This window comes from Pavona decussata, unplaced genomic scaffold, assembly GCF_977016875.1.
Source record: "Pavona decussata unplaced genomic scaffold, jaPavDecu1.1 SCAFFOLD_217, whole genome shotgun sequence".
Classification (NCBI taxonomy): Eukaryota; Metazoa; Cnidaria; class Anthozoa; order Scleractinia; family Agariciidae; genus Pavona; species Pavona decussata.
Genome location: NW_028145622.1, coordinates 1,792,481 through 1,818,249, shown reverse-complemented (window position 1 = coordinate 1,818,249; position 25,769 = coordinate 1,792,481). Strand labels below are relative to the sequence as shown.

Genomic DNA, 25,769 nt, shown 5'->3' with positions numbered 1-25,769 from the left:
CGAACGGAAAGTTTCAATCGTAAATCATAATTCCTGGAATAAAGTCAAGTAATGCATAACAGTGGATTTCTGTTTAAAAAAATAGGGAAAGTCGGAGAAAGAAATAAAATCTTTTTTCATGCTCTCAGTTTCACTCAAATGAAAACACTTCACCTGCCCTAGCAACAACACTATTTCGTCCTGAATTTCTTTATAGGCCCGATCTTTTGTGCCTTTATAGGTGCGAGCGAACGTCCTTTTTGCATTGATTAAGCGTAACACATTACAAATCTTGCGCATTTTTTGAGCTTGATCCGCACGGAGAGGTGCCATGGCGAAAAAAAAACTTCACTCTCCTCCAAACTTTTTGTTTGAGGATAGTATTGAAATACCGCATTGAGGTTTCGAAAGCTCTTGATTTGTTTACTTTCATTTCAGTTAATTTCGGCTTTATTTTGAGGAAAATAAAGGTTGTTGCTGTTGTTGATGATGACAATTCGGTACAATCCCAGGAGGGGGGGGGGGGGGGGGGGGAGAGGAAGAAACATGATTTTCGTTTCAATCCGGCAATCAAATATACCTTGCAGACCTTGACTTGCCTCAATTTCTTCTTGTTATTTCAAAAATCATTTTCGCACTGTCATAAAAAGGGCGAATCTTGACATTGTTTATTCCGGTGCTTTTCGCGCGCTTGTGTATCACATTTCACTTGTCACGCAATGAAAGTTGTTGCGTTGTTCAAAACTTTGAATCTCTAATATGCGGATTTAGAGACAATTTTCAGCCTTGCCTCGGGGATGTGATATCGCCAGATATAATGTGAGTAACGATTGCAGACAAGTAAAAGCATTTCTTTATATCTAGTTTCCAGTCGTGTTACATGTATTCGGTTGTGATTGAATGAGTCAAGTAGTCAGTAACAAATTATTATGTTGCACTATTCTTCAGTATTTTCGACAAACATACAGAAAATCAAAGCCTGATTGGCGAGTGCATTTATACAGATGGGCATAGAGAAGATTTTTTGTTTCTACTTTCTGATCGTAAATGTATACAGAGGTAAAATAACGGACGCGTTTCATCCATGTAGCAAGTCGAGAAACGGCTGATGTTTACATTTTTTAATACGTCGGTGCGCGATTTTTTCAGTTTTTGCTTGTGGTGGACTTTATTCGTAATATTTTAGGCAAATTCTGTTTTAGGTCACGTAAAAAGGGAGCATTTACACTTTCTAGCTTAATAGTAACGGTAGTTTGGAAGTGTAGCATAAAATGAGAGACAGGGTATTAATTTGACTGATTTCAAGTTATTTCCCTGCGAACGGCTCTTTCATCTCGCTTGAACGGCTCTATATAAACTCGAAAATTTTACCTGAAAGGAATCATTTGATAACCTAATGCTAATATGGGGAGCACTCAAGTTTGAAACTAGTTATTTACGTGTATAAAAGAATGAAATGAACACAGAGACCTTGGCTTTTATCTAAAAGCTTCCGTGAAGTGTACTGATAAGTGCAAAGTAACAGGAGGAACATGAAGTACTGAAATGGCGAATTGTGTCAAAGTGCATTCCACACATCTCGACCTAGCGCGCTCGCTTTTCACGGGCCAAACTAAATATTTTAACATGATAAATAAGAACAATTTCCCGTTCAAAAAAGTGATTTCATCACCAGTATATTTGTATACCCTTGATGATATGGTCATCTGAAAAATGGCAAATATCACTCTATCTAAGGAATAGCAAACATTGTATTCTTTACGTGGGCAACTTTATATGAAAGAATGTTCAGGTGGAGATAAAATATAATTTAGAAGCAAGCACAAGGGATGTAAAAACGATTGTGGAAGTGTCAACTCGAGAAAATGCTACTTTGTCTTGAACGAGAGTTTTAAAAATGTACTAATTTGCATAATTTCAATCGGGCCATCGGTCGCGTTTTGGCCGATTTTGAACTTTCTCAATTTTTGCCAAAATAAAAATTCGCTGGAACTTTTGAATATTATTTTTGAAAATAGTTCACCAAAAGGGTATTTTGGAGCAAATAAAAAAAAATTCGAATTTTCGCTTCTGTCGCCGGATTCTCGAAAGTTACTGACAACCGCTCTTAAGAGGCTGTTTTCAATGTGGGGTAAGGTCGGAACAACCTTTGTCAAGCACTTAATTGGGATGACCTTCAAACTAGACCAGAAAAAACGTAGCCACCACGATGTACAAGGTCCACCATAGATTATGCCATAAATATCTAAGTGTTCTGAAACTACTTATTATGGCCTGAGGAGCCAAAAGTATTACTTCGTGCCTCGACCTCAAAATATGTTCCATTTCCGCGGGGAGGGGGCAAAGCTATAGAATGAATAACCTGATGAAATAACGAGCTCACCCTCTCTACAATCATTTAAGACTGCCTTAAGTAGCTATTTTTTTTTTAACTCAACTGGTTTTCTTCTAATTTAATATCAATTATACATAAATTAGGTTCTAGAGTTTTAAAATTATTTTGTACTATTCGTTAGTTTGGAGTCACCGCAGCCTTTTCCTGAATTGTATTACCAGCAAGCAGCCAGCATGAGATAATTTTTATGAAAGTTACGACATTTTTGAAAGTATACCATCAGAGACATCCTCTCTTGATTACACTTGTTTCGGATGAAACGTCATCCATCTTTAATACAGAAAACCCGCTAGTGGGTGTGAAATAAATACAAGAAGTATTTATTTACTTTAAAGTACATTTCTGTTTTGTTTTTCCCAGTCTCCAGCTTAACTGGATAGATTTAACCTGACCAAACGTTTGTGTATGATGTAGTCACACTTGTTCAAAAATAACAATATTGTACTTTATTTCTTGAATGTGCCTCGTAGATCGTGAATGAAAGCATGCTTTTCAACAGACAAAATATTACCTGACAAGGAAAAAGTAGTTGGGATTCCTTTGCTCCAATTTGGGATTAGACCTGTTGACACTGATGGCGATGACTCTGCTGCGAATGACATCAACACAGAGGGCCCTAAAGGCGATGCGGATGAACTGTGATTAATTTTTACCCTGGAGATCACTGCCAGCGAGGAACAGATGCTCTTCGCCTGATTTCTCGAAACAACAACTGGTGTCGACACCATTGCAGAAGATGACCCCGGAGCAGAAGACACTGAAGGTAATGCAGATCCAGTGAGATAAATTCCCAGAGTGGAGCTTACTGCTACTGATAATGAAATACGTTCTTCTAGGCTGCTTGAAGAAATTGACGTTGGCAATATGGACGAACTTTTATCTATTGTTACGCTCGAGTTTATTTCCACAGATGACAAGCTGTGTCTCGCCCGACTGCTTGTAACAACAGCTGATAGCGACACCACTTGGGCAGAAAACGAAGTGCTTTCCGTTGCGAGGCTTGCGGTAAACCAAGAAAAAATCATGGAAGAACCAACTTCTGCGACCGATGATGACTCCAAAACAGAAGACACTAATGGCAACAAGAATACAGTTAGGTTTCTTTGGCGTTCAAAATTCAAGAAGCAAAGAAAAGGTGCAAGAACGGAAAAGTGGAGGGAAATACTGGGGAAAGCTTCTAAGGCTGCACCAGAGCCCCTTCGTTCAGTTTTCCGAAATGCCGCCTCCCCATCGTTACTTATTTTCAGGTTTTCTCTCTAGTTTTTCTTCAACAACCAACCAATTTTACACCACTCACCGTTCGCTCACCACTCCAACCTTGCGCCTTTGTTCACTTTTAGGCGTGATTTAGTACAGAGTAAAAAGCATAGTTATTCGTACAAAAAAAAAACCCACTTTACTCTAAACATCAAAAACCAAACCCGACGCCATGACAGAGAACTTTCCTGTAACAACTTGCATTCTTCCAGAGTTAAATAAACAAAATCATTCAACGTAAAAAAGGATAGCTCCTTGAAAAAAGCTTTCAAAATTACAAACAATCTCTTTTCTTTTTCATCTCTTACCTGCCAAAGACCAAGAGAATGGAGATCGTGTGGTCAAAGATGTCGCTTGGCTTGCTCGTGCTAAAAGACAACAGATACACATCGCAACCTCAGTGCACGTACAATGAGGCAGGTTAATTTTCACCGATTTTTCTAATGGGTGAAATCCTAAAGTGAAACCGTGAAATAAAAGCTACTGAGAGGTACTAGCTTATCCTCTTGTTCATTATCTTGTACAAGGTTGTTCTATGCTTTGAGCCTGTGAATGAAACCCTAAAATGTAACCATTCCTTTCAAAATACTGAGCAGTACTTTTCCCTGGTGTTGTTTATTATAATGTACAAGATGCGTGTTAAATTTGAGTAAGTGAATGTAATCATAGTATCACCATTCAAATGAAAGCCATTGATTAGCACTTTCCAGCGGAGCTGTTCATCATGCTGTATAAGGTGGTTCTAACTTTCGAGTCTGTGGATGAGATCCTAAAGTGTTACTGTACTGTGCAATACTTTCCAGTGGAGCTGTTTATTACGCTATGCAAGGTGGCTCTAACGTTTGACCGACACAAAACATTTTAAATGGAAGCTACTGAAGAGCACTGAATTTGTGTTGAAAGATCGGTGAATTCTCTTGGTGGATGAGATCCTACAATGTGAAAACTCTAATGAAGCATCTTTGGTCCTATGTGTTACGTTATAGAGAATGGTTTTTTTTTTGTCTTTTCTCCACGATCAAAAAATATAAAAAACCTGTTAAGACAAATTACCGATAATTTACACTCTAACTTTCTCAACATTCTTATTTTTCCCTGCGAGTCTTCAACAAAAAATAGATTTTACCGTACCTAACCTGTCAAACAAAAGCAGCTCGACCTTTATCGCCCCTGATATCTTGGATGAAATTGTGTCTACTAAAAATCTCTGTCCATAAGTTGTCTCCAAAGTTCCAAAGATTGTTACCTGTTACTGATGAGGTAGTTGCGATTCCTGTGCTTGAATTTGACATTGATCCTGTTAACACTGATGGCGATGCCACTACCGCAAGTGAGGCCAACACAGAAGACACTGACGGCACAGGGAATGTGTTTTGATCTATTGACACACTGGATTTCATTTCCACTAAAGAAGGACTGCTTTTTTCCCGACTGCTTGAAAGAACATCTGATAACTGCACCACTGCTGAGGATGATACGACGAGTACGGATGTACTTTGATCTATTGTCACCCTGGAGCTCACCGTCACAGATGACAAGCTGCCCATTACTAGGCTGCTTGACATAACTGGCGTTGGGGATATGGGTTTACTTTGTTGCTTTGTTTCCACGCTCGAACTCACTGCAACAAATGAAGAGCTAATTGTCGCTTGGCCGCTTGAAACAGCAGGTGATGATAACATCAATGCGGCAGAGGAGGACTTTGCCACAGAAGACACTAATGGTAATGTAGATACACTTAGCTTCTATCACTTTTAATTCTTTCTTGTTTGTTTGTTTGTTTTCTATTTTCTCCAAGTAACGCTTCCTTCCGCTCGCCACTCAACACTAGCGCCTGAAAGCCTGTCAGGTTCGCTTTCAATTGACCGCTATCCTTCACAACGCACTGGATTTTATAGCCTCCCAGGCAGTCCTTTTTAAGAGCGTCGTACTCTCCTCCCTAAAAAAAACCCTAAATAACAACTGTTTGGGAGGCTATGAGAATTACAGTAGTTAGCAATGACGCGCGACCCACTGCCTTTAAAAGAGTCGGTTAAAGTCATAGGTGTACAATTTTTTTTCTCAGGAGAGAGGCAGGGGGCCTTGGACCATTTGCTTACAACATTCTTCATGCTCTCTCTGCTATTGTCCGACTTATTACCAAGGAAACCCACCGTATAACGGTTGAAAATTCGTGAAATGTGTTCGTAACCTTATAAAATACAAAAAGTCAGTTTCTTCTTTTATCTTTGCCGCGTGAAGTATAGTTGCAACTAGAACAACTAAAAATAAAAATAGAAAAATACTTACGGGAAAGCAGGATAAGCAAACTCAGAATGACAATCCTTTTCTCCATTCGCTCTAACAGGAATAAAAATTTCGATTGAGAGAGAACATGTCACAAGTTTTGTTAGCATAATTTACCCGATAAACGAAAAGTTAGTTATGATTACCTTTGATTCGCATCCGAAAGGTGTAACAAAGGTACGCAAGACTAACGTCTCTGACTACCTTTGACATATAGTGATAGTAGAACAAAAGTCATTTACATCAACTTTTACAACAAAGGTGTTATACCTTTCGGAACGTATGAAAGGTACCTTTGCACAAGTCAAAAACAAAAAACGAACAACAAAAAAAAAAAAAACGTTTGACAACACTTAAAGCCTGCCTTAGATGTCGATCAAATTTACCACGTTTGACATAATTCAGTCAAAGCTGAGTTAAAAGTGAGTGGTTAAGGCGATATTTTGGGAAATGTTACGACAAACTTGGTATCTTTACAAATAGGTTGTCATCGAAGTGTTTTATTTTATTTTTGTTTTGAGCTTTCAATTTTGAAGTCGGAAATTAAATGTCCGAAAATTATGTTTTTGCACAGACTCAAATCATTTTCAGAAGAACATGTTGTCATTTTCTCGTTTGCATTTTTCTGTTATTTACTTTTGTATAAGAAGTATTAAGAAAAATTGTCAAGTGTTTAAATAAAATGCTTCCTTAATGAAATTTTTTGATAGTTTCATTAGTGCCCTCTAGTGACTTACTGGCTTACACCCGGACGGGATGAAAAATACTTGGCTCCTAGGAGGTGGCCATTGGAAGGTATCTTTTCTACAGCATCACAGGATATCTCTAGATCACTGGCAACTGGCCCCCAGAAGAGGGGACTCCTCTCTTTCTAAGAGCAATGATTGCTGATAAATAAGAGCGCACTTGTAAGATTTAAGTGCAATGAATTATTATAAAGTATCTACTAAGAGATTTAATTAATTGATTGATTAATACCGTAGTCTTCCATTGAAATTATTCTGCACTTTTCGTGAAAACGCGCAATTTTCAAAGTCACCGGTTTAATTTCACTGGCTTGGAATCTTTATTGATGCTTCTTTCAATTGGAAGCTAATTTTTAAATGCATTTCCATGGCTCTCGAACATTTTATATAACAAAAGGTAAGTAAAAGTGAAAGTGTTAACTATTACAAGTCAATAAAATGTGCACTTTGTATGTAGTAGCTAGGTTAAGGAGTGGAACAAATAGGAGGCTTTTCTTCACTGCGTGCGACAAGGGCAGCATCTTCAGCGAAGAGAAAGTTGCGCAGCATTACTCTGCGACCTTTGGTCGTTGTTAGAAGGCATGCAGGGTTGAAGAGTTTCCTGTCAGATCGAGTACGTAACAGGATGCCTTCATCAGCTGACCTGAAGGCGTGTTACAGGAGGACAGAAAATAAGATGCTGATGAGTGTTGGAGCCAGTACACAGCCTTGTTTCACGCCACTGTTTATGCAGAATGCCTCTGTCATGCTTCCATCATATTGCACAGTGTCCCGTGTCCCATCATGAAATGGCTTGATGGAGCTTAAGAGTTGTGGAGAGCAACTCATTATGGCAGGACCTTGAAAAGCCCAGTTCTACTGACCAAGTCAAAGGCCTTTGTTAGATACATGCGATGAAAAGGGGCTGTTGTTGCTCTCGGCACTACACCTGGAGTTGCCTCAGTAAGAAGATCATATCCACTGTCGAACGCTTGGAGCGGAAACCACATTGGGATTCCGGGTACACCATCTCAGCGAGCTTTTGTAGGCGGTGTAGTGCTTCTTGGGCAAACAGCTTTCCAGCAAGGCATGGTACTGAGATGTAACGATAGTTATTGCGGTTGCTGTGGTCGCCCTTGTTTTTGTACAGGGTTGTGTTGGTGGAGTCTCTCGTCTCCTGTGAGACTGATCCCTCATCCCAGCACGTGCAGAGCAGCTGATGGAGGGCATCAAGCAGATGGCTTCCACCACATTTGAACACTTCAGTCAGGATGCCATCCTGTCCTGGGGCCTTACCAGATGATATGTCCGCTATTGCCTTTGAGAGTTCTTCTTTGGGGGGGGGGAACGTCATATAACTCAGACAACGTGAGAGAAGCCTCTAAGTTTTGTCGAGGGCAGAGGGTGAGAGAAAGTTCGTGCCACCATAGAGCTCACCGTGGTGCTCCGCCCAGCATAACATCAGCTTTTATCTGTCAGTAATGGCCTCCCCGGTTGATGTCTTCAGTGGAGCGCACTTTGACTGTGTAGATCCAATTGCCTTCTTGATGCCCTCAAACAAGCCCCTGATATCTCTTGTGTCAGCGGCGGACTGGGTCTCAGCACAGAGACTCATGCAGTAGTTGTTGGCACAGTTCTTGCATTTCTACACGGCTTATGGCCTGGCGGAGTGCTTCCAGGTAGCATTTTGAAGGGGTACGCTGGTAGTTATGCAGGGCATCCTTCTTTTCTTCAATTAGAGGTTGAAGGATCGCGATGTTTGTGTTGAGCCAATCTTGGCTTTTGGGTTCCTTCATACCGAAAGCCTGCAGTGCTGCAGCATGTGTCGTGTCCCCGATGTGTTGCCAGTTATCATCTGTATCGATCTTTTGGCAGTCCTCGAGTTTGGTCCTTGAATAGTGAGACGTTTTCAGGCATGGCAGTGGCGGCAGTATTGATGGGTGATTTGGCAGGTTCCTTGGCACGATGAAATTTCTTTGCACGCATCTGGGCCTTCATGCAGACAAGGAAGTGATCACTGTCGCAATCAGCACTGTGGAATGCTCGCGTGATGCGAACGTTTTTGTGATGCTCCCGTCGTGAGATGATGAGGTCCATCTAACGCCAGCTTTTGGATCTGGGATGCATCCACGAGAACCTATGTCGCATCTTTATGGCAAAGAATGTGTTCGTAATTATGCAAAGACGATAGTAAGTACAGAACTCTAGCAGACGTTGCCCATTCTCTTTGCAATTGCTAGCACCAAAATGATCTAGGCAGTTGGGGTCGGTCATCGCCTACTCTTGCATTGAAGTCACCAAGAAAAATCAGTGCTTTGTTCTTAGGGATATGCTTGACGATTCATCAACTTGGCTGTAGAAGGCATCCTTAGCGTCAGAGCTAGAAGTCAAGGTTGTATCATAGGAAGAAAGCAAATTGGTGGTGCCTGAATCAGTGTTAGGTCTCATGTGCATGAGACGCTCTGACTTGGTTGAAACTGGCTCCACCATCTGAATCAACTTGTTGCTGACAGCATTCTCTCAAGCTTGGTCTTCGGCTTTGTTATGCCAGGCAAATGTGTACTCCTTTTTGCTTCCAGAACCAGCTAGGCAAGTTTCCCGTAAAGCGGCGATGTCGGCGTTGAGCCTATCCAACTCTCTGCTGATGACAGCTGTCCTGCGAAGTCAATCAGTGTCGCGTATATCCTTGGTCAGTCCGGTTAGCATCGCTCGAACATTCCAGCTCCCAAGGGTAAAAGCTGGCCTTCTTTTAGTAGACCCTTGATTTTTAGGCGAGAGTGTCGCACTCCATTTGTCAGTCAATTTCCAGGCTTAAGTCCTGCTTAAGCCAGCAAACCAAGTAAACGATGACGGGAAAGCACCTTATTGCCTGGGGGCTGTCCAGTTTAAGGGGCCGGTAGTTATCCAATACGGCTAAACAGCCTCTCCCACTGTCTGGGGTGACCCCTGGCGTCCGGCTCCATGCAAATCAAGCCATGACTTGGAACCGGTAACTACCACTACCCGGTTTGATTCAATGCCAAGCAGAGCCATGCGACATGCTGAAGTTGCCTCTCCAGGCGCTAGCCTGAGTAGTGTGTATGGAGAGACTGGTTTGCCCATGTCCCAGAATCCCCCTCTCGGTCTTGCTGTTAGAGTCCGAAGGAAAGGAGTAGCCAGTACGTTCGGGACCAGGTCGACTGCAGGAGTTGCCGTCACTGATATACCATCAGGCTGCCTTACGGGGTTCCACTCTGGTTTTCTGTCGGGGTTTACTGCCTTAGCCCTTGGCTATCCCTAGCCGCCAACAAGGCAGTGGGACCGTATCCGTGGTCAGGGAAGGCTAAGGGTGTACTAACACTTGCCAAAGGTATCCACCCAGGCTAATGGAGAGAAGGAGGCGCCCTACTCCTCCATTCTAGACCAGCTCCAAGCAAGGTCTAGCCCACGACCTACGAGATGCATAACCAGGCGCACAAGCTTGTAGATTACAAATGAAAACACGGTTTTATTAGATTGACTCCAAAAATAGAATGTGCTCTATTTCCGTACGCATTCTCAAACAAATTAAGGATTGACCCACTTAATAATTTGGCTTATTTTTATTTGGAGGGAAGTAGTTATCTATTCTTCTCGAAATTGGGAAACAGTATATTACTGGTGTTCTTATTGGTCCTACACAGTTTGTTTTATTAAGTTTTAGTCAATGGGATACAGAAAGCTAACACAATTTTTTTGTTACTTTTTCGATGACACCTGGAAAGGCCTTTATCATTCCCCTCTTTTAATGATTTTGATGTCCACGTGCTAACAGTGACGGTAAATTAATGTAAATGGGTCACGTAACATGATGAATGTTAGCCTGCGAGCAAGCTCTCTTGGGGGTGGGGGGCGGGAGGGGGAAAGAGGAGAGAGCTTGCAACGATGTCTCAGGAATTTTCATTTCTGCGTTGAATTTTTCGACGCAAAATGCTGATCGGTGGATGTTGAATTTGGTGTTTACGTCATTGCTCTTCGCGTGCGTCGTGTTGACAACACAAAAATGGTGGCGGTGTTTCTATTTGTGAAGGTTGCGAGAATTTCTCTAAATCACTTAGGTTTTTTCTGGAATTAAAACCCAAGCAAAGTCAAGCTGCCAATGCTTTACTTCAAAGTAGCGATGTTCTTGCAGTTTTACCTACGAGATTTGGGACAAGTTTGATATTTCAACCTTTTGCAGCAATTAAAAGTCTAAAGTCTAACATCAAGCAATGTTAGTTGTTTGCCCATTGCAAAGTATCATTATCGATTACTGGATCGCAGAAGCAAGAAGAATGGGGATGCCTGCCGCTTCGATTGCCAATATTTCAGATGGGGAGTCAAGGTCAGCCAAATTTAAGCTTTTGTTTGGTGTTTCGCTCAGCCGAAAAAAATATGAACATCTTTCAGCTTACGCCACAAATTAAAGCTTTCTGAATATATTGACTCAATTCCGAGTGCTTCGGTACGGCGTTAGCAGCGAACTGCCAGTTTCTTAGGGTAACGTTTTTTAGAAGCGCAATGATTTCATTTTGATCTGGCACTCTCACGTCTGCTTTGCTACTCGTTCACAACATCACAAATTTCACACGAGTTGAGTGTTCCAATGAAACCACATTGTCGATATTGAGAATTGCGTTCTCGTTCTCGGAGACCCGGCTGCAAAATTGAGATCCTTCCGTTTTTCTTGCACTGCTTCTTTTTTCCATGGCCGGACTGTGTCCAGCTTTCGACATTTTTTATGTCCAGTAGTTTTGTGCCGTTGACACTGCAGTCGGCAAGATTCGCTTGACCGTTGGGACGACATTTGTGACCTCGACTTTTTGGTCAATAGGCTTTTAGTGTCCTCACAATTAAGAAAAATCCTTCACTAAATTTTCTGATATTTTGTGGCACTCGGGAGGCATACTCGATCAGAGAAACTATATTTTTTGTCAGCAAGGATTCCCGACATTCCCGTCTTTCGAAGTGTGTCTGATAACATTGTACCTTTCACATGTTTGTTTACGTTTGCAATCGTTTCCGGTTTGCGCTGATTGGCCAAACTCTGACAGCTAGGACACCAGGGAGTATTGGGGGCGGCATTCAAATTCCTGAGACATCGTTGCAAGCTCTCTCCTCTTTCCCCTCCCGCCCCCCACCCCCAAGAGAGCTTGCTCGCAGGCTAGATAAATATCAAAATTCCTTAAAAGGCAAATGCGAGGTACGATCTCAAAAAGCGGACTTACATAGGCACACTTGCACTAAACATTTTAATGTAAACGTTTTCAAATTTTTAAGTTTTTAGTTTACATTAAAATGTTCCTCATTTTTAAAAACTATAGTTACGTGACGTCATCAGCCAAGGAAAGTCACGTGACACTTAAGAACACTTTCTTTTGATGAAGGAAGTCAAACAGTTTATTACATAAATTTCCTCTCGTCGTGCAAGTTCCTTTATCAACTGAATGTTAAGGAGTTTCTTAATTCAAACCTTTGGTTGCTTGAGCTGAGGTTAGCAACAGGTTCATCGAGCAATATAATATAAACTAAAGTTACAATCAAAGATTAGGGAGTGCGTTCGATGATCTTGATCCCAGGCTCTTTCTCCTTTGCCAAGTTGGTGATAATGCTACCCACCCATGCAAAATCTGCGGGGAATGCCAGATACGAGTTCCAAGATCTATTGATTTGTTGATTGTCCCACACAATTTCGACTCCAAACGCAATAGGCTTCTTTCGATATATTAAAATTCAACTTTAATGACAAAGGAAACTGAATAATCATGTTTATTCATTTCTGTTCAAGTTGTGTCCACTGGGTCTTGCATTCAAGCTTTTTGAAAGGAGGCTATTAGGAGTGCGTTCTTTCTACGTCAAATGGAGCAATACAAAGATCCTATGAAAACTATTAAAAACGGTAATATTACAGCATGAACAACTATGTTGGATAAAAGATATTAAGATTAGACTTGCTCATTGTTTATGATAAGCTACTGGCCAAGTGTTGCACAAGTGACTAATCAGAGTGCACGATCGATTGATCAACCATGAATCTGACATGAAGTAATCTGCATGAGTCATATCCGAAAACAATAAGTTATCTTTGTCATAAGAGATTGCTTTGGAGCTAAATCAAAACATTTGTCTGTTTGTTCTGTGGTGTACGTTATATTAATGAATTTTTTCTTCCTTTCATTTCAGCTCGAATGATACTCGTTGAGGCGGAGACCATTGGATGTAAGTGTAACCTTGCCACCAGTATTAAAGCACAATACACATCGCGAACACTTGCACAGTTATTTAACCCTTTCCCGTTTTATTTTTATTATAATTTTTTTCATCGTGAAAAGCGAATTTAACGAAAGCACAAGTTCAGCCTACAGCGTGTTTCCTCCAAGCTGATTAAATCGCTTATTGATAGCCATCGGACGATCATTTAATCAATCAAGTGTCAAGGAAACTTATGTTAAGAAAAAACAACGACCTTCGATGAGGTTTTCTGAAAACCAGTTTTGCTATCAATCTGACACTGACAAATAAGAATGAAACGTCATTCAATGCTTCTGAATTTCTTGCTGTTTACTATATTCACTTTGCGGAATGCCACAGACATAATGTTATTAACTGGTTCCCTTTGCGTAGACAGAAGTATAAAAGTATGCCCCGATTATGTAAATCACGATTGATTGCATAGGTTTGTGCTAATGGGAAATGGCAAATAAATCTTGTTTTTTTTGGTCCAAAAGAATCGGCGAAGTAACCTTAACCTCATCCACTGCTCCACGATCATCCATTATAATTGTGCTGGGAACCGAAGAATCAAAACCTTTTTCATTTTGTGCTTACGCTTCAGTGCTTGCATTGGTTCGTCTGCGTTAATTTGATGTAGCCTGTCTGCTTCTGTTAGCAGTTGTGCAAGCGGCGTTCATGTGAACTAGACCGAATAGTTCTTGCAACTGAGGAAAAATAGTTATTTCCTCATCTAAAAAGTTATTGCTTACCTCTCTGTTTTGAGACACTCGTAATCGTTGTTTATGAGTCGAGAAGCCAACCTAATGAGTTTCTGCTCATCTGACTTTTCTCACGTGATCAGATCTTTCGTAGACAAAACATAGTGAAATAACCATCGACTATTGGTTATGAAAACCGCTTAAGAAGAGAAACAACTTCCTTTAATGACTTTTCTCACGGTGATCAGGTCTTTCGTAGCCAAAACATAGTGAAATAGCCATCGATTATTGGCTATGAAAAACCGCTTAAGAAAAGAAACAACTTCCTTTGTCATGACAGCTCTAATTAACAATTTGTCGCACTATTATGTGGCATACGTGTTGATCGTGCGACAAACGATTACTTACTTTCAGCGATGATTTCAAACCACGATGACTAACACCTTCCATGGCAATCTCTTGTCATTCTCAGATAATACCAAGGTAACAATGATTCATCGTACTTGCCAAGCGGCTTCGAGTCAACAAATGGAAACCACTCAACTGAGAAACACGAAGAAACACGACATCATGGTTAGCACATTAAAGTGCAACTATCCCCCAAATTTTCTTTCGCTAAACGAAAACTCCTAATTGTCGTGATTAATTGTACGAAAGAAACTTTTTCGTAGCAGTTTTCTTTACATTTTTATGGCCCGTAAAGCTTTAATTTTTTTTTTGAGTGGTTCTTTTGTTTACCGCCTCGCAAGAAGGAGAATGGGTCTTCGTGTGATGTCATCAAAGGACCTTTGAATGCAAAGTTGTTGCAAAGAGGCAGAATTGTTGATCATTGGAGGCGAATTGTATGGTGCCTGAAGCATGTGTTATGTTTGTTTGTAATAATACAGATGAAAAAGCATTGGGGTTACTTGCACTTTAAAGTTACCCTACCTTGCAAAAAAGGTAGAATCATTTAACTCAGGGTTCGGACGACACTTCACGTCACTTCACTTATTTATTTGATGTATACTTCGTTCATCAAATGAATGATATTATTTACATCTCGTGACACTAAGAATCCAAAGTAATAAAAGCCTCTTACATGTACCTGCCTTCCCACGATGTGCAAGATCCTTCCTTCCTTCATCACAGAAATAGCATAGTGAAGACTCATGGTTCATTGCAGCTTCAACATTATTTCAAACTTGAAAGTAAAATGAGGAGTTTAAAGGAGAAAATTGCTCACTTTTAAGGGCATGCTCCATTCCAAATCGGATGTAGAGAGACTGACTGGTCAGAAAGTCTGGTGAAAGAGGTCTCACAGAAACGGAAAATAGCGGGAAATAAACGTTATATTACGATTAAATTGAGCGGTTTCCAATTGAGTGTCGTAAAACCAAAACCAAAGTAATTACTCTGGCCAATCACAACAGATGTAAACAACACGACAAGCCAATCAGAATTTAAAGCAAATACATGGAACTGGCGCCAAGTGCGGGAAAACGCGTGCGGCCAAACACTATTGGTTATGGTTTGGATTCCCATTGGTAAAGAAAGTTGCACGAGTTTGTTAACCAGTCACAGAGCGTTGTAATGCACAACCAAAGCAAACGCAACATTACTTTCGACACCGCTTTGAACAGCAACAGAATCATATATATTCGATTATCGACATCTGAAAGAAACAAAAACATTTAGAAAAAAATTTAAAAGAAAACTTACTGTTTCCCTCGTGACCAACAAATTAAGTTGAATGTAAGTCCCACTGAGACTGACAGCGAACATACAAATCTGAATTTGATAAAAAACAATGTTTTTAAACAACAACTTACCTCAGAAAACGCTATCAGTGGCTATGTTCATATTGTACGGCTGGTACAAATACAATGGATTAAAGTATGCAGAGCTGGAAATAGATAGATGAAACATAACATACACTTTAATAACGCTTCTTGTCGTTCTAGCTATAGTTAGCTAATTGGGGACACATATAGGTGTGCAGGTTGTACTTAAAAATTAAAAATTTATAATTCTAAAATGTGCAAATATCATAATCTACAACTAGCATTACTTAAATTAAAATTACAGCTTAAAATATCCTCATAATACTCTTAACTGAACTTAAACGTAAATAATTGATCATTTTTTTTTAAAAACAAATCTTGCAGTCAAAACAACTGAATTACACAGGTTCAAAATTACAATGAGTGAACTACATAGGTTTAAAATTACAAAATCACAAAATAGCTTTGTAAGAGAAAACAACTAAACCTATAATTGACAAAAGCAACAGTGGACAATGTCCAATAGCCTACATGGCAAGAGGGGAGTGAGGGGAGCGAGAAAAGTAGGGGGGGGGGGGGGGGGAAGGAGTGGGGAGTGATACTTGAAAGAGACCAGCCATGAAATTTGACCCTACCTCTGCAGCCAGCCTGTTTTATTATTCAACACATTATGACACTGCCCAAATATGGTCATGGTGAACTCAATATACGTCGCCCGCACATAACGGATATCCTGCGATATACGTAGTTTTCGTGCGTCGGGGAGAAAAATCAAATGGCAGAGCGCTTTCAAAAAGTAACGACCTCGCAAGTACATCAAAATATTAATAACGCTGTTTTATATTGTACACAAAGAAGACAACCAAGTTTGCTGTTAAGAATTGTAATGGTTAGTGCAAAAACTTTTACTGCTTACCTTTCTGGTTATGAACTGACAAATTACAGTTCAGCAAAAACGTTTGATATATTTTTCCCTAGACTTTTGGATTGTCCCGTATTCTAGGGCTCAGAAATTACAAACAGTGCATGTATTCCTTAGATTGGTTCTCGCAACCGTTAACCAGAGATCTCGACTCGTCTTGAAGAGATGGAGAAAACCACCTGAGAAATCCGAGCTTGCACTGAAGTGTCTCGAGAAATTTTATCTTTCTGGTTGACAAAAAGATAGACAGAGTACAAAGCAATTATTCTCAGAAGCATCAGAGCTGCTTGAAAAACCGTTCCAGAGTTCTTGCAAGCAACAAGGCACTTGAAAGATCGTGAAATTGCTTGCGTAGTAAACAAAGAAACACTCACCCGGGAAATCGTTAAAAAAGCTTTTCCGGTCTGTTCAGCTCTGCCCGGCTGACCAAACTAATCCTTCGTAACGTCAAAATACTGTTTGGTTTTAGCTTTTGAGGCTTGAAATTTTCGGAAAATTTTGCCGGAGTGATTATTGCATTAGACGACTACTCAATTTTTTAATTTGATTCAAAACGCTCTCGATTTCATTCAAACTTGGACAAAGCTGCCGCTTTCATTCATGCCGGCCCGCGCGCGGGAAAATGTTACAAGTTTCTTTTTTGACAAATAAAGATCGCCCCTAGCTTTTCTGCTATTCTTAACCTGTGCTATGTTATCAATGTATTGAATAATAAAACAATTATCCTGCTCAATCTTGCGAAATATCGCCCCATGTTTTTAGCCAACTCGGCCTACGGCCTCGTCGACAGAATTTGTTCATTCCTATCAGCATTAACATACATGTAAATCAGTTTCACTGCTCGCCATGACAAAGTATCAACAAAATATTGTTTAATGTGGTGAGGGATGCTTGGTGAAGTTGGCTTTGGGTGTGTATCATATCAACAATAGAAAACATGCTTAGCAGTACTGAAGCCCCTAGTGGACAGTTGCAAATAATTATAAATGGCTCAGTATTTACAGGAGAGTTTAAAGGGACACAGTCACCTGGTGCACATGCGCATTAGATACCATTTCTGTGCTGATTCGCATATCACACTTCATCGCACGTCTCGCACTGAGAAGCGCATCCTTTGAAAAATCTAAGCAAATTTTGTCGAGTCGAAGTATTTGCCCGTCAAAATTGTTATAGTGATTATAGACCTAATGTCATATTAGAACACTCATTTCCTTGATACCGCATGGAGAATTTACTGATGGACTTGTCCAGGGAAAGCCAAACGTCAACGAATACCTCTGAAGTCGAAGGATCATTTGATATCCGGTCGTGTGAAAAATTATCTTAGCAGTTTCTACGTTTCACAGTGTTTGTATGAGAAGCAAACTGAGTTCAAATATTACAGAATATGTCAATTTTAAAACGTAGTGAATCGACTGGGCTTAACTAGGGAATACCCCGCTTCAGTGTAGTGAAACGACCGGTAAGCTTTATTTCTGCTTTCAATCATATATTTTGCTTTTATAATTTCGTTTCTACAGCTTCTCCACTATCTAAATTTAGGACCCAAACCCATGTCATCGCAAGAACGCTTGCTTGACCCGTAGAAAACAAGGCTCTACTAAAGGTTGTCGACTGTGTGCCGAAGCTTGTCTTCGTCTGAGCTCCAAAGCAAGAAGCCATGACGCGAAGTTCGAATCGTTTACGAAGATTCCCTCCGCACGAACCTTTCGCCAGGTTGAGAAAATGCGATTTTCCAAATATATATCATAATGATTTGTTCTCCAATGTTTTTGATTGATTTTTATTGTTATTTCAGTCGACGCAGGCGATTTCTTCCACCGAGTGCCTTCACGTTTCCCACCTCTTCTTTTCATGTTCCGTTGGAGACGCGATCCATACTGTTTTTAATCAAATATGATAAAATAATATCACAGGATGAGCAAAAGCATACCCAGAAACAGGTTTTCAGTAAAAGATTGAAAATCCAATGAAACACTGGGAAGATTGAAGCGGATTTCTGGATGCATTTGACGCGTACTTTTGATATGGGGTTGAGGTAGACGTTTTTCAAGTTGACAAAACTAGTGTCCAGGTCAGCGCGGTCATGGGGAAAAGATAGGAGAATTTGTTCCATGATATTAGGGGTTAAAGGGTTAATAAAAGAAGGACTAGAGGGGAACTAAACCCATGTTCAGGGATCATACAGCTTCTTGGATTCCTGAAAAAAAGTGTGAACGTTGATCTGCAAACTAGTTTTTCCAACCTGGAAAAATGTATGAAAAAAAAGATAAAAGTCTGAAAAATGGTAAAAATGTCTTGAGATTTCAAAGTTAGCTGCAACAAGTGCTTAATTGCTAAATGAAACCTTTGTTATCCAGTCGAATCTCAAAATTGTTCATGTTCTGGGAGTGTAATTTGACTGATGACCGTCAGTCTGGATAAAGAAATGAATGGTCTGATAAAAATAGAGAAAACGACCTTGAATTTGGCGTATATATAAATGGACGATATTGTACGGCGGCACGGAGATATGAATTTATTTTCGAGTGTTTAAAACAATATTGTACTTGCTACGCTCGTTCGGAACATTGTTTTTTACCACTCGAAAATAAAATTCATGCCTTTCCGCCACCGTGACATACAGTATCCTCTATGTATGAACCCTGGATGTACAGCCTAGCGCATGTTTGATATTTGGGGCCCTCTTAAGTTTTTAAAAATGTGTATCTCAAATATTTCTGTAAAGGAGTCTTTTGTTGGCACAACGACAGGCTATTGTTGCAAACAACACTTGTGATACATCTCAACTTTGAAGGCGTCTGACTTGTTTTCTTGTCCTGTATTTCTAGTGGAAACTTCGGTCTTTGGTTAGATGGAGATCTGTATCACGGCTGCAGTCATCCCAGTTCATCCTACAGCAATGAACAGCTGTCCGCACAAGAGGACTTCCTGTGCAGTGGACTGGGGGCATGGACGTTCATCTGACTCCCCACCTCCACCCCCTTATTACCCCCACCCCTCCCATATGGTTTACTTTTGTCTTACGGACAGTGCTATTGGATGGGTGTGAAGTCATTACTAGTAATGTGGTTCAGCGTGGGCTGACTGTGTTTCAGCGTGGGGGACTGTGCTCATTATGTGATATCACTTCCATGGTGACTAAAATACACTTTAATTAAGTGAAATATGACAGTGAGACTGAATCAGTTTTAAAATACGATAAATAAGCCATTGTAAAACACGATGTCAGTTCGGGGAGGCCTTAAATTGGCATTTTGTAGTGATTATACGGTTCGTATAGACTGATGGAAAGGTCGTGAAGAAGCCAAAGTGGATGAATTGCACACCAGGAAAGGTGTTTGAAAAATGAAGTTGCCCATTCATGGCATTACTTATTTCTTGGAGTAATCCCTTTTGAATACCCCCCCCCCCCCCCCCATCCTTACTACAGTCCACTGTCGCCTTGCGGACACCTCGATAATACGGACAGCAGCTAAATCCCCGGCAAAAATAGAGTAGAGCCGTTTATCTGAAATATATTCCCGCTTATACGGACTCTTGCTATTAAGGGCACTGACTTGCTGTCCCGAGGATGTCCGCAATAAAGGAGGTTGAGTGTATTTTGATCAAGGTAACTTGTGTTCTTGATAAAATCTTTTCTTCCTAAAAGTAGTTTGTTGCACCTGTTTGAAAATTTTTTTCTTTTTGCCTTCGCCTTTTAAATTTCAATTTTCAACCTTGGCAGGGTGTCTTCTTGATTGCAAGATTTGATTTCACTTGCTACCAACAATGCATTAAAATTTTCTCAGATTCTTTTAACATTTTTCTCTGTTCTCAATTTTTTTTCATTTCTTATCAGTTTGATAGCATATTGTTATTGTAAGGAAAACATACCTCTTGATCACTGTAAGGTTGGCTTGTAAATACACTTTTTTGTAGTTTTAGTGTACCGAGGTTTTAAGAGGGAGAAGGGTTTGTTGGTATGTCATTTAGAAACTTAATGTTCAGCAAATCACAAATACAGAGTGATATTCGTTTGACCTTCGTTATTTCTTTCATCTGTTACTTTTTACGGCGCGTTCGTTTTCTCGCCTATGGGCCACACATCGTTGTTTTGATCAATCAAATTACTCAATTTTTAGAAAGTTATTAAGGACCAGATGAAAACCATATGAATGTTGTGACCGGTTTTTCTTTCTTTCATTTTATATTTTTCTTTCTTTCTTTCTTTTTTTTTTCTCAATTCTTCGCTAAACCATTAAACAACAATCGAAGTATGATGAGTTGAAGGTCCAGTCGCCCCATTAACCAAAAAAAAAAAATAAATAAAAAAATAAATGTAAAGGGAAAAAAATCAGAGTAATAGTATTCGTAGCTGGAAATTTACAGATAAACAGCAGTCTGTAAACAGGTATGAAATAAGGTAAACAAAGAATATACGTTTAGTGGTGGATATGTTAATATTTCAAGTTAAATTACTATCACTTATTAAATAATTATTTAAAGAGGATGTTGATAAGAGGAAAGAAAAGGAAATAATTTTAGAATAAAAGAATTGAACAAGGTCTAGTTGCCAAATTGTTTCGTTGAATGGTGTCTTTAACTACAGCACAAGCGCGTATGTGCAACCACTTTCAGTTCGCCTGCACTCAAGTGCCAGACTTTTTTCACGAAAGAAAGAGGCGCGGCCTAGTGGTGAGGGCGCCGAACTTGTGATCCGGAGGCCCCGGGTTCAAGTCCCTCTCTGACCACAAACATTTGTTTCACAGTAGCCCTGTTTTCAAATTCAAGATCACTCTTTGTAAATCGCCGACTGGTTTGCCTCCTACCATTTGGGATTCTTGACAAATGTCATGTTCAATTTGTGTATTTATTAACCAACTAAGAACTTATAGTGTCCCTAATTAGCGCTACAGTGCGAAATGCATACATAAAGTCATTTTTACAATAACTGTCCAAATTTCCGCGCGCTGATTGGCTCATAGCTTTTGTCTATAAGAGTACACACGATAAAAATGACGTCAGATGTAACGCTCGCGCTGAAAATAAAGCCAATTCCGCTCGTACTTTTTCCCTTGTTATTGTAAAAAAACAAATAGACGTCACTTTTCTATGGTCTATATTCTTATAGACCATAGCATGACGCCATAAAATGTCTAAAACTTGGCAGTGAAACAAATTGCCTGCGGCTCGCAGTTCCACTTGAGTTTTGAACATTTTTTGACGCCATTTTAAGGGCTAGAAGTGTTTATATAATAAGTTGAATTCTACACGCATTTCGATTGGTTCTTACTTATAATCTATTGGAGGACAGTTCTGTGAGTAGAGCACTTTTTACCAAACTGGTTTCCGCACTGCCCCGATCGAGTGCAGTGTGAACAGATTTGAATGTAGTGGTTATCACCAAAAGAAATTATTCATGGTGAGAATCATGCAAATCGGGTCAGAACGTGCGCTAGTGGGAATGGTGTTGTGAGAGAAAGTACACAGAAAATGGTCACAAGCATTAATACCGTCTCTATAGACCGATTTTCAGTTGAGTGTCGAAAGTGACTGCGCGTTTACTTTGGTTTTGCTTTTATACGCTCTGTGATTGGTTAACAAAATTCGCGCCACTCAAGTTCTCAACCAATGAGAAACAAAACCCAAACCAATCACACCTTTGTCGTACGCGTTTTCCCGCGCTTAGCACCAGTGACCTGTATTTGCTTCGAGTTCTGATTGGTTCATTGTACTGTTTACGTCTGTTCTGATTGGCCAGAGTAATTACTTTGGTTTTGGTTTTTCGACGCTCAATTGAAAAACGCTCTAGTGGAATATTATGGTATAATGACGGAACATTTTAAAAGTGTAATAATAAGTGAGGGGGTAATTAGCGATTTCATGAACTAAAGGATGAACGTGATAGCGAACGATATAGGATCATTCTGCGTTCAGTGGGATGGCTGTAAAATGAACAATAGGTCGTACTGGATTAACGGGTTCATGTACTTTAGGTAGAATGGAAAATCGTCTTGGTTTTACATCAGTTTGTATCAGGTATTGTTTGGTTTTGTTGTGGAAAAGTTTGTATTCCTTACGCATCCTGTAAACAGCCAATACTTGCTTCATGTAACCTTTTCGGGCTGTCCCTTCTTTTAAAGAAGCGTTTATGTAGAACTAAAGAGGCCTTTATTTGAAGACGGAGCTCTAACAGCACCAAAAGAACGTTAATGAGGTATCTCTGTTACTAGATGGCATTTTATTTAGCATCTTGACTTATATACAAAATGCCTTTGTGCTCCTTGTTTCTGATAATGGAGCAAGACATCCTTTCTTTAAATGTTAAAACGTTTACCGAAAATTAAACCATCTAAAATCTCACTAATTTGTGTCCTTCATAAAATAAGACCTGCAATATTCGATATTTACAAAAACAAAATCTTAGAAAAGAATTCTTGACAGACTCTTCAAATCTACTAACGACGAACCGAATATATCAAACAAATGCAACAATTCCGAAAGAGCAACAAAAACCAAAGCTTAAATCAAACCTGACTTTTTATATGAACAAGATACTTTTATGCTTCTTGTATTTGATAAAACGAGGCTAAAAGAATAACCCCGTCGACTACACCTAAAATGTACACTAATTTGTCCTCTTTGTTAAATGATAACTGTAAAATTCGATAATTACAATCTCAATGGTGATCGAAATTTAAAGTAAAAGTAGAATTCAATTCACGACGAACTGTTTTCGCACGATTGACGATTAACAAACACATTCACCTGTGCAAGTTTGAAAATGCACTGCCTCTTCCTTTAATATATATACCTTGTAAGATGTAAGAACAATAACTTCCACTGTGCGAATTTTGAGAACTCCTATTGCTAGCGGTACCAAATTAACACCCCATTCTTGATTCTTTAAAGGGTAGAACGATTACCCCTGTTGATATTTTATAGAGAGTCTGCCGCCCAGGATAATTTCTCTACGGTATCTCAGTCCTTTGGTTTAGGATTTGCATAAACTCATCTTGTGATAGTAAAAGAGTCTTTTTGAATCTAAAGAGACGGTTATCAATTCTGTACTGGCCAAGTTAAAGGTGCTTGTTGACTAGCTTTTGATGCAGGTCACTTTCCAAACAGACAACGAAAAGCACGCTAACTTTAATGATTTTAAAAGCAATAACTAAGTTAATGCATTTAGTCCAAGTGATTGAGTGTTCAAAATCCACTTTGGTTTACTGTTAGATGTACTGACGTCCGCTTTCCAAGTTGCAATTTGGTAGGCATTCCTCGGACAAGGTGAGGCACCTGCAACTGACAAACAAAAAACAAATTTTAGGTTCAGTGTTAAAATCTGCTTTTTTGACAATATACCTACACCCTTGTGCATAACTAACAAAATCGGAAGGCATAGTGATTTAACAGGATTTAAGGGATTAGGTAGTTTTTCTTAACGAACAGTTGGTCTAATAACAACTGCACTAACGTATTGAGCTAGCCCTTAAGTCGACTTTCGGTTTTTGACAAAACAACACTGATTCTTTTCGGTTCACATCAAGACGTGAAAGCCAGCTGATAGCCTATGAAGGATGAGAAATGAGCAGAAATGAATAGCAAAGTCAGTAACTGGACTGGAAAGTTTGAAGCTTATTTCCTGGATCTCCCATACGCATTATGCAGCACAAATAGTCTGGAAAAAAGCAGAAAGATCCTCGCAGTTAGCACGCAACTTAAGAAGTTGCGAAAAGAAAGCCTGAAATTTTTTCAGGCTTTCTTTTCGCAACTGCTTAAGTTGCGTACTAACTGTGAGGATCTTTCTGCTATTTTCATCTTTCATCCGCAGTTCGAAATATATGTTTCATATATTCACATTCACAAATGGTCCTGCAACTAAATCTGGAAAAGGCGTATTAGGAATATCCACTAATCGTGTTCTTTGTTTACTATTCTGTTGTTGGAATAAACTGAATCAGTATGTTATTCTGTTTATTTTTCTTTCAAAAGCAGGTCTAGAATGAATGGAACTGATTGCGGTATTTTAAAAGAATTGTCCGTATAACAATGTACCCTTTAGGTCTATTGTCACAGAACAATAAGCATTTCCAACAGAATGGGAAAATTTTCTAATTAAATAATGCATTCAGCGCCCGTAAAAATATAATTCAATGGTCAAACCAACCTTTACTTTCCAAAATCAAACGTCACGTTATCTCCAATCAGAATGAAGGGCGCCCCATCGCCCACAATGTCGCGACACATCCGGGGCTTTTATGTGGCGCCCGCGCGTAAATTCAAACTGAATAATGATCCCAGCTGTCCAGACAATAAGAAAAAATGACCGACGTCTGCAAACAGTATGTGTGTTTTGCGCGATTACAAGCTTATTAGCCAAGTTTCGTAAAAGTTTGCATATGGCTTTTGAAGATGACACATCAGTAGAAGATACGAGATCTTTTCTGAGATTTTATCGCAATTAGAACTAGTCGCAAATTTTATTTGAATCTGGTCTATTTCAAGGAATTTTTGGTACGAGAGTAAACTTCGAAGCTAAATTTTTCTTCGCTCGAGTACTTGATCAGAAAGTTTGCATATGGCTTTGACCGTATATTGCTTGAGACGGCTTTACGCCAAGTTTCAAATGAAACTGATAGTTCAAAGTGGTCGCAAACTCCAACTTTAGATTTTTTTCCACCAAAGTTCTTGCTTTCCCTCTCCTTAGAAACTCTCAGGGGAATAGAACGAACCTATTTTGAATATCCCGCTAGAGTTTAAATGTAGTCGAAGCTCCGCCTCCGCAAACAATAGAACCCCTTTGGGACTATTAAGCGTTGAGACTGAACAAGAAAACAGCAGTTTAAAGGCTAATATAAAAATGATTAAAGAAGCAACAGTTTCGATTCTTAGGCCCCGGCAGTTTCTACACTCTTAACGTTAAGATAAAAAAAGAATCAGCGCTTTGCGTTTATTATTTAAAATAACCTTAAATGATAATTGCGGGCTGTTTAAAAAAAAAAAGATTTTTTACTCACAAGTGTACCGAAAAGGCGGTATTGTGTAACCATTGACAACCTACACGCAAACTGTTTCAATAGTGCTTTTATTCACATTTCGAATGCGGCCGAGGAGGTAGTCAGTTCGCTATCAGAAACCGTAAGTCAAGATGTCGTCCGTAAAAGATATGCAGAAGGTTGATCGGGAGCTCTTTTTAGAGCTCATTGAATCCCCGATCAACCCTGCTTTTTTACACATAGTGTTATCTGTCACCTTTACCAGGGATTGCATGGTAAAGCATGCCTTAGAATTCGTCGCAGATCAACCAGTCATCCAGGAGATGCTGGAGACCCTCCATAATACCGGTAAATAACTGATCTTTGTTTAGTATTCGTCAAAAACGTATTTTAAACGGATATCAGCTATAATGCGAGTGGCTAAGTCGAGAGACAAACCTAATTTTTTTTATCACTGTGACATTTTATCAGGAAATCGCTACAAGAAAAATAAGACTGCTCACTTTGTGTGTGTTTTTTTTTTCGTAGGTTCATA

At 39.6% G+C, this 25,769-nt stretch overlaps 2 protein-coding genes across 46 annotated transcripts in view; one reads left to right on the top strand and one right to left on the bottom strand.

The window, feature by feature from the left end:
• The window catches only part of LOC146459758 (cubilin-like), a 407,624-nt gene that overhangs the window by 213,569 nt on the left and 168,286 nt on the right, over window positions 1-25,769 (bottom strand). For 37 of the 44 annotated variants that reach the window (XM_085088973.1, XM_085088977.1, XM_085088980.1 and 34 more), the window contains exons 5-7: window positions 4,878-5,348; window positions 3,940-3,999; window positions 2,886-3,446 (exon numbers count right to left, since the gene is read on the bottom strand). In XM_085088973.1, coding sequence (XP_084945099.1) covers window positions 2,886-3,446; window positions 3,940-3,999; window positions 4,878-5,348 — 1,092 coding nt within the window. Of the gene's footprint in view, window positions 1-2,885; window positions 3,447-3,939; window positions 4,000-4,877; window positions 5,349-5,920; window positions 5,972-13,622; window positions 13,688-25,769 lie in introns of those variants that run through there. The other 7 variants (XM_085088960.1, XM_085088961.1, XM_085088967.1 and 4 more) reach the window with 4 other exon arrangements.
• LOC146459763 (oxidation resistance protein 1-like) overlaps window positions 1-25,769 on the top strand; it is a 354,795-nt gene that overhangs the window by 268,100 nt on the left and 60,926 nt on the right. The window lies entirely within an intron of this gene.